At 52.0% G+C, this 9455-nt stretch overlaps 1 protein-coding gene across 1 annotated transcript; it reads right to left on the bottom strand.

Annotated features, from left to right (window-relative positions):
- Positions 1-446: 446 nt before the first annotated feature.
- Positions 447-8336, bottom strand: LOC144094838 (uncharacterized). Its single transcript, XM_077628723.1, has 3 exons — positions 8078-8336; positions 7803-8003; positions 447-1419 (listed from the first exon to the last, which is right to left on the bottom strand). The coding sequence occupies exons 1-3, from the start codon at positions 8329-8331 to the stop codon at positions 1260-1262; spliced, it is 615 nt and encodes a 204-aa protein (XP_077484849.1). The 5' UTR covers positions 8332-8336; the 3' UTR covers positions 447-1259.
- Between the last annotated feature and the right edge of the window lie 1119 nt (positions 8337-9455).

The following is a 9455-nucleotide window of genomic DNA, read 5'->3' as shown; positions in this document are numbered from 1 at the left end:
AGTACAGGTGCGTATTCCCTAAAATTACGAAATCAGTGTTGAAGGATAGGCCCATTACTTTCAAAACAAGTTGTAGAATGGTCGCATGTTAATACGCATGAATTTATGCAGGGCGTGTTGCTGGGCTAGTTGTTTTTTGATCAGACATCGTGGATTCACAACGCTTGCATACGAGGGCACAGAGCGGACATGCAAAACTGTGCAGCTGTCTGTGTGTCCTCTCTTTGTCCCCGGCTATAAGTGCTGTGATTCCATGATGTCTGCCATGAAGCATGGCAGAGGTTGAAGTGTAGGTCGTCACACACTCAGACAAAAAAAAAGAAATACTCTCCATCTCTCAAAAGCATAGGTTGGGATAGAGTGCGAAAATGCAATCAATCTGTCCCTACCTATGCCTTGTACGCAACATCAGCACATTAAAAATAATAACATGATAACAAAGTGGATGCAGATGAAACTTTATAAAAATATTATTCAGAAATGGATGGATACAAGTATAGGATTTTTAAAAGCAACCATTTCACAAAAATAATGAACACCTAGGGGGTGCTACTTCTTTCAAATGCTCCCATCTGCAGCGAAACTTTTCTCACTTTGAAGTCTCTTGTCCCAAATGTGCATTCCCCTCTTCCATACTTTTTGAATTGCATAATACAGTGATGTGCGGTTAATATGGACACTTTTGTTCCCAGAAAAAATTATTTATAATATGAGTGGTCAAAAATAACGAATGAAGGTCAAAACTCAGCTACTCAGCCAGAGTACCCTTGTTCGAACCTGACCGTGGCGGCTGCATTTCGATGGAGGTGAAACACAAAAGGCGTCAGTGTGCTGTGTGATGTCAGTGCACGTTAAAGATCCCCAGGTGGCCAAATTATTCTGGCGCCCGCCACTAAGGCACCTCTTTCTGTCTTTCTTCTGTCAGTTCCTCCTCTAACCGTTCCCTTACTGCATGGTTGGACACCTAGACATGAGACACTGCGCCATTTCCTTTCCCCAACAACCAATTTTCGACTGCATATTATACCCAATGAGCAAGGTCCCAGAGGACCAAAGCAATGTCTGCAAAACTGAGACAAAATGTATCTTTTTTTGCTTTTGGTTTCCAAATAAGCTGTCCATAGTCTACGCAGAGAGTTTATATATCACCAAGGCAGAATGGAATGGGAGGGGATCAGTCCTTGAAAATTGTCCTTATAGCAAGGTGTCCATGTTAACAAGACATGACTGCAAGTTCACAAGCATTGCTGAACAAACTTCTAGAGCCCTTGTGCATACTGGAAACCAGTGTAACCTTCCGATTGAAATCTCTCCCTTATTTGGCATACAGCACAAGCAGGGAGGACCTTCCGGTGATGTCTGCCCAGGCGTCCCCAAAGCCAGTGTGCAAGCTGGCTGTAGCTGATGTAGCGGTACCTCCTGTTGACAAGAGAAAAACAAGAGTCACTATTTTTTTCAGCATAGCAAAATGAAAGTTCAGTTTCAGGCTTTTACAATGCTGAAAGCTAATCATGTTATCAGTGTCTGTACAGTTAGTTCCAACGTCATTGTTTGCAAGTTAAATCATGTGATTGTCACTGTGTGTTCTTCCTGGCAGCATTGTGAACTCTGAATTCTATTGCAACATTTTGAAGTTACTGACAGAGAATGGTAGACAGCAAAAATGCAACAGTGGCATGACCCCAATTTCGTGGCAGCATTGAAACTTTTTATTCATGGTGCCACGGTTCTCCACAGGCAGCACAGGCAAATGTTGCTGAACTACTATATTGGCGCGTGCTCATGGGAGCGCGCCGATGATGAAGACGAAGTGTGCGTGTGCCGGTGGACAAAGACGAAGTGTGTGTGTGGTTCAGACAGCCATCTTGTGAGTTCCCTGCTGTGCGTTGGACTTCGCTGAGACTGTGATCTGTGCCGGTCCTGTCTTCGTTACATTTTTGGTGGAGGTGCTGGGTACTTTCCAACATCTACGTGCCCCGAAGGCTCTCAATGAACACGGATTTGACTCCGATTCATCGCAGTACGAGCCACCGAATCTAAGGTCAGTCACCAGAGTACGGTCCGTTATCCCCTAGGACCAGGGCTCCAGCTGCGACGCGCAGGACTGACGCGGCACCTATGGCTAGCAACGGAGACGCAGCAGCTATGGCTGACAACGGGAACTCAGCTGCTCATTTCCTGGTCCTCCAGCCGCGAACGCCGCCGACCTTCCATGGCGAAGTGTTTGAGGACGCGGAGGACTGGCTTGACCAGTTCGAGCGCTTTGCCAGGTACAACGGCTGGGATGCGGAGCGGAAGCTGCACAATGTTTACTTCGCTCTTGACGACTCGGCGCGGACGTGGTACGAGAACCACGAGACAACGTTTCCTTCTTGGGAACGGTTCCGTAGCCAGTTGCTGGCGACCTACGTCAACACCGACCGTCGGGAACGAGCTGAGTCGGCGCTGCAGTCAAGGAACCAGCGACCCAATGAGAGCGTCGCAATGTATTATGAGGACATGACACGACTGTTCAGAAGGGCGGATCCAAACATGGCCGAGGACAAGAAAGTGCGCCACCTGATGCGCGGGATAAAAGAAGAACTGTTTGCTGGGCTTGTGCGAAACCCACCTAACACCACTTCGGAGTTTCTATCGGAGGCCACTACCGTCGAAAAGACCCTGCAACAACGCGCCCGCTATTACAATCGCGCCGTGAACATCGTATCAACTGCCGACTTTGCGCCAGCCTCCAGCGACTCCGCTGACACCCTTCGGGAGCTGGTTCGATCTATTGTCAAAGAAGAGCTGCACAAAATGCGCCTCTCTGCCCAGTCGCAGCCGCAGTGTCCATCGTTAGCACAAATTATCTGAGAGGAAGTGCAGCAGGTGGTTCCTGAACCTGTTGCCCCTGCTGCCCTTACACCGACGCCCCCGCGCCAGACGTACGCGTCGGTACTCCGACAGAACTGCGACCTCGCCCCTTGGAGCACCAGCCCATCTGCATCTGCTTTCCAGCCGCGGCCCCCGCCTGTCCCTGTGTTGCCCGAAGCCAGGCTGCGGAAGACGGACGTGTGGCGGGCACCTGACCAGCGGCCCCTTTGCTACCACTGCGGTGAGGCTGGCCATATCTTGCGGTGGTGCCCTTATCGTCGAGCTGGAATTCGCGGATTTCATCCACGAGTCCCCTATCCGCCCAATGGCGAACGGTCCCGCGAAATTGAGGAGCACCTGTCAACGCGCCGGGATCATACTCACACTGATTTCCCTCGCCCTGACTACCGCCCACCAACCTCTACCCGCTATCGTTCGCCGAGTCCCCGTCCTCCGACAAGCCGTTTCAGCCGCTCACTGAGTCCTCGCCGGGGAAACTAGACCCAGCGGCCTGCGGAGGTAAGGCCGCTGACGAGCGAACAGCCGAACATCCTCCATCGCGTTCCCGACCAGACGAGGACACGTGACGATCACAAAGGATGTGCAGCTTCGAACTTACCGGTCGATATCGACGATTTAGCGGTTACGGCATTGGTTGATACGGGAGCGGACTATTCGGTTATGAGCAACGAGCTAGCAAAAGAACTGAGGAAAGTTTTAACCGCGTGGACTGGGCCTCAGATTCGCACAGCTTACAATCGACGGATTTATTTACGTTTGTGACTTTGTTGTCCTACCTCACTGTTCGCGCGATGTCATTCTCGGCCTGGACTTTTTACAAGCTAACGGCGCCGTTATCAATTTACAAGAGCCGCGCGTGACGTTTTCGCCGACGCAAGCAATTGAAATAGCCGACCCAGACGACTCCAGGATACCCGCCCTGCGTATTGCTGCTGATGACGTGACGGTGCCTCCGCGGTGCAGCATGATGGTCCGTGTGCAAAGTGACTCGCCCGGTGATCGAGACGTTATGGCAGAGAGAAACGTCAGCCTTCTACTCGAGAAAGGAATCTGCGCTGCAAGAGGGCTTGTTCGCTTACGGGATCGCTCTGCGACGCTCTTGATCACCAACTTCGGAACAGAGTTCCAGCCTATTGCGAAAGGAACGGCCGTCGCATACGTTACCGACTTCGTTGAGCCCGCAGAAATATGTGCTCTGGAGCTACCGTCGCCGGACGGACGCGATGCAGCAACCGTTCTGTCTACCGTGGACATTAATCCCGGCTTGTCGGTGAGTCAGAAGCAGCGCTTGTTAGAGCTCCTTCACGATTTCGCAGAGTGCTTCGCCACGACATCAAAGGTAGGGCGCACCCCGGTAGCCAAACACCGCATCATCATCAACGAGGAGACTAGCCCCATATCCCAACACCCGTACAGAGTGTCGCCGGTGGGACGGGAGGCTATACGATCCCAAGTGCAAGAAATGGGACGGCTTGCGAGATGGAGCCTTCGCCTCCAGGAATACGACATCACGGTAGTGTACAAGTCCGGCCGTAAGCACAATGACGCCGATTGCTTGTCACGTGCACCTGCCGACGTTGCTCCGGCCGAAACGGAGGACGACTTCCCGTTTCTTGCTCTCGTCACGTCGTCCGATATGGCCCGGCGTCAACGGGCTGACTCAGAGTTGCGTCCGCTCATCGAGCATCTGGAGGGCCTTAAGACGTTAAGCTGTTCCGCGGCTTTTCGTTCGGGGTTTGGGTTCCTACAGTCTCCGAGATAGCGTCCTTTACAAGAGGAACTTCGCCCATAACACGGAAACCTTTCTTCTGGTTGTGCCATCCGAACTCTGTCCAGAAATCTTGCACGCCTGCCACGAAGAGCCATCGGCTGGCCATTTGGGTGTTACGCGGACGTATGCCCGCATTCGTGCGAAGTATTACTGGCCAAAGTTGCTCTCATCAGTCCAGCAATATGTGAGGACCTGCCGTGACTGCCAGCGACGAAAGACACCACCAGTTAAACCCGCAGGGCTTCTCCAGCCCATCCCACCGCCTACAACACCTTTCCAACAAGTGGGCATGGACTTGCTGGGCCCATTCCCATTGTCTTCCTCTGGGAACAAATGGATTGTTGTGGTGACGGACTACTTAACGCGGTACGCCGAGACACAGGCGCTCCCCCACGCTAGTGCTCCAGAAGTGGCTCAGTTTTTTATGACATCAATCGTCTTGCGTCACGGTGCGCCATCAGTCGTCATCACGGACCGTGGAACCGCCTTTACGGCGGCATTAATGCAATCTCTCTTCGAACTCATCCACACCAGTCACCGGAAGACAACAGCCTATCATCCCCAAACAAACGGCTTGACTGAACGCCTCAACCGGACGCTTGCAGATATGCTTGCTATGTATGTCGATGTTGAGCATCGTACGTGGGACGAAGTTCTTCCTTATGCAACCTTCGCCTACAATACGGCAGAACAGGAGACTACCCGTCTTACACCTTTCCAGCTGGTCTACGGACGGTGTGTCACTACCATGCTGGATGCTATGCTACCCGCTGCTCACAACGACGGAGACATCGGCCCCTACGCTGACGTTGACACATTCGTCCAGCGGGCTGAAGAAGCCCGCCAACTCGCGCAAGGTGCCGGATTCGACATCAACAACAACTCGACGCTGGTCGCTACAACCTCCGCCACCGATGCGTTCGGTACGAGCCCGGCGACTCTGTATGGGTATGGACACCTGTGCGCCGCCGCGGACTCTCCGAAAAGCTCCTCCGACGCTGCTTCGGTCCGTACGAGGTGGTTCGTCGTATAAGTGATGTCACATACGAAGTTTTTCCGCGGGACACAACCTCCTCACCACGTCGGCGCCATCCGACCGAGACTGTCCACGTGGCGCGCATGAAGCCCTACCATGACAGGCTGCAACCCGCCGCTTTACCAGCTTAACAGCTCTCTGTATTCTCTGCCGTCCACCGTCTATACCGAACATTACCTTTGCTGTCCGTGTTCGTTTCCGGCGTTGGGCCGCCGCCTTGATGGAGGGGGTAATGGCGCGTGCTCATGGGAGCGCGCCGACGATGAAGACGAAGCGTGCGTGTGCCGGTGGACAAAGACGAAGTGTGTGTGTGGTTCGGACAGCCATCTTGTGAGTTCCCTGCTGTGCGCTGGACTTCGCTGAGACTGTGATCTGTGCCGGTCCTGTCTTCGTTACAATATTCATACGAAGTTGCGAGAGCAGGAAAGCATTTATTTACAAGGCCAAAGCGGGGATTGGGCACGTCACTGAACAGTCAGTGGCGAGCACCATAGCTCATTTTTGCGCCCACCGAGTCTGTCGTCATTTTCTCACTGCACTATAGCGCGGCTTAGCATTTCGCCCCAGGTCAGTTGAAGCTTGTCCTCAAGCAATTTAGACAGCATTGTGATGGCAGCATTTGAGGGAGGCTATGTGAGTCCATTCGGCCGTTCGGCCAGTCCATTCGGCCTTAGACACGCACCAAGGCTTCTGTCTGATGGGCAGAGCAGTACCAGTGTTAATCTATAGTGTTGCATGCCATAAATTGGCAGCGGAGAGGAAGTGGCTGGCTGAGCAAAATCAAACACTGACACATACTGGCTAAGAACAGCCTGTAATGCAAGCAGTTCGGACGACAAAAGCGACTTGTTAATCATGCGATCGATATTGACGGTGAAGTCTGTGGCTCGACTGGAATGCTCACACTTAGATATGGATCTGATAGTATGAATGTCATAAGCATCAAATCAAGCGAGTTTAAGCCCCAACAGGATCAGAACAGGTTCTGATGAGGCATTCACTGTCCACACTTGTGCGCAACCGTCATCTACGATAAGAACGACCTGTGGCACGAGAACATTCTGTTTCGCAGTGTTGTTCACATCTGGCTCAAAAAGCAAGGCTCAAAGCACTTTTTGTGCGGTGTTCAATGCAAAGCTATTTGTGTAATTAAATAATTCTGTTTTTGTGATACCACCTCTTCTGTCACGCTGGTCGGCCCTACCACTTTACAACTTTAGAGCTGGTGGGTGGAGCTGCGGAACAGCTGGGAGTTTCAAAGAGGTATGCCTTGCACCGTCAGCACATGCAAGATGCCAGTGTCGACACGTTTAAGACAGCTTTACTGTGTGACTGCTGAAGATGCGGATTTTATACACCATGCTGTGGCACAAGCATCCACACATTAGTAGAAGTGATGATGGATGCAATGAAGTCTATCAGCAAATTCTTTTTAATTGAAACGATTTGTATGGCACACTATAGAATGTTACCACCTAATGCACGTTGCCAAAAAATGATGGCAATGAGGACAGCGTTGGAATGGTGATTGTTCTGGCAGTGAGTGGGGCTAGGTTACTTTGCTATGAAATTCCATTTTGTACAGTCTCCTGCGAAATAAAGGATTGATTGTTTTGTGCTGATTTTACTGCAGTTCTCACAATCCTTTCCATTGCAATCGGCTTCTCTAGTGCTGCACCTGTTAAAGATGTAAACTCAGCCAATAAAACAGAAATGTGTCTGGCCAGCATCCTTACAACTATGTGCATGATCTTCAACTGCATTATCCAAGTTCACACATGCCAGAAGACACATCTCATCTGCTTGCACGTTTACTCGAGAATATTTTACCGCCTGAGTAGCAAAACATCGTGATCGTCCACGCATATGAAAAAAGACCACCGATGTTGTGTTCGCACTCGCGTGCCGCGATGTGTATACACACCGTGGCACCTAGTGCAAACACATCGGCGCATTTACGCATTTTCCTAGGGAGCGATGTCATCCCAGAAGTTATCGCTAGGTTGAAGTCTTTGATGAGCACTGGCTCCCCGTTTGATTACAGCGCTTCGCATGTGAGAAAAGAGCAAAAAAAGGCGGTCGCTTGTTCATGCTGCGTCTCCCTTTGAGCATTGTTCTTACCCTGTGTGCTCGACGCGTAGCCCATGATCCAAAAGCATTTGCAGTGCCACCGTAAGCACCACCTCGTCGAGGCACAGGGTGTAAAAGTGGGGGTGCTCCGTGATGCACCCGGACGGCTGCTTCACAGTCGCTGCAGGGATCTCGCGGCAGCAGGTGCTCTCGAGTGCAGTGGGCATCGACACGCACCGCCCGCAGAAACACCTATTCGAATGCTTCAGTTAGCGATTGCACTCTCTCGAAAACTGCTCAGCGTAAGCAACAAGATTCGGACATACCAGTGTGTATTCCCGACACGACCGGGTTCGGGAGGCTCACGGTCGGGGCTTCCGAAAGTAGCGGTTGTGCCGCGGGCTACGACCGCTAGTTGCTGGCCGCACGCTCCGTCTTCGCAGCCATTGTCACTGCCACCGCTGTCGTCCTCTGACGACGGCTGATCTGGCACCCGCAAAGGTGTGTCGCCGTACGGCTCAAACCCCAACAGCCGACTCCTTTCCAGCAAGCGACGCTGCAGCTCGGGAAGATCGGCCATTTTTAAATAACCTTCTGCGCGGGATGCAGCGTGACGTCATTTTGACGCCCCATTTGAGTACATATAGTGCTCTGACCTCGGTCAACTATGGGCCAGCAGGCCTCGCTAAGCCGCCATGTTGTGTCGGCGACAGAAGCCTCGGATTGGCTACTTATGATGACGTTTCCTGTAGAGTTGAGGAGGACGCGTGCCGGGAAATCGAAATTAACTTTTTTTCGCTATTCGATCAACCCGGACGATGAAACGAATCACTGTACGCTATAGAATGAAGGGTCAGAATTCCAAATATACACGTCGTCCAAAATTTTCGGAAAACACTTCACGACCCCTTTAAGGTGTCGGCTGAAAGAAGATGCATACCCATCACTAATATGGTGCGTTGCTATCCTCTCCTATTGCTGATATGCCGCAAACTCTGAGAAAAAGAGAAAGAAATGCATGGAGAGTTCGATTTCGAAGCAAAGCATGGGTTAAGAAGAAGGTCTGGTTTAGTCTCATTGCACCACAGGAAAGCCACGTTCTGAGTTCTCCTGAGTAATGACGTCTGCGGACCGCAGAGCACAGACGGGCCTCACACGAGCTTCGTACATACGAGCTCGACGTTGCGGGTCGACTTCGGCCGCACCAGATGTGGGAAAAAATCGCATAGAGGCATGATTGGACTGACTCTTAAGAGGCCGGCCCTCACAAACATTTGGAGGCGTTCCTAGTATGGGACCCCAGTGGCGTCGGCCGCTGTGGAGGGCACGCTCAATCAGGGCCTTTTGGGCCTGTAGGTCAGAGCAGCCGAACAGGGTCAGCTCCCAGTCCTCTCCGGAGGGGTTAGGGTGAGGGGGCATAGAAGAGCTGTAGGGGCAGGCCCACACCTTGTGGTAGATGTCCGAAGATTTCTCCAGATAGGCTGACCTAGCGTCGACCCTACCGCGTTTATATAAACCGGTTTTCTGTCAGGCAGAGATAGCCGCTACTCCTAGCGTCCAACAAGCAAACCACTCGCAGACGCTAGAAGAGGAGGAGGAACGCCAGGGCTTGCGCAGCGCCGCCAGACCACAGAGGAGGGGCTAAGCCGAGGCGGCAGCGTATACATTCTTCCTCCATCCAGCTCGGGACGATTTTACTCACCC

This window comes from Amblyomma americanum, chromosome 6 (assembly GCF_052857255.1).
Source record: "Amblyomma americanum isolate KBUSLIRL-KWMA chromosome 6, ASM5285725v1, whole genome shotgun sequence".
NCBI lineage: Eukaryota > Metazoa > Arthropoda > Arachnida > Ixodida > Ixodidae > Amblyomma > Amblyomma americanum.
The sequence above is the reverse complement of the archived record's forward strand: the minus strand, read 5'-3'. Positions and strand labels throughout refer to the sequence as shown.

Coding starts and splice junctions, on each gene's coding strand:
- LOC144094838 (XM_077628723.1), bottom strand. CDS start 8,331: ATGGCCGATCTTCCCGAGCTGCAGCGTCGCTTGCTGGAAAGGAGTCGG. Junction 8,004..8,077: donor CGTGTCGGGAATACACACTG/GTATGTCCGAAT, acceptor GCATTCGAATAG/GTGTTTCTGCGGGCGGTGCG. Junction 1,420..7,802: donor CTACGCGTCGAGCACACAGG/GTAAGAACAATG, acceptor TCTTGTCAACAG/GAGGTACCGCTACATCAGCT.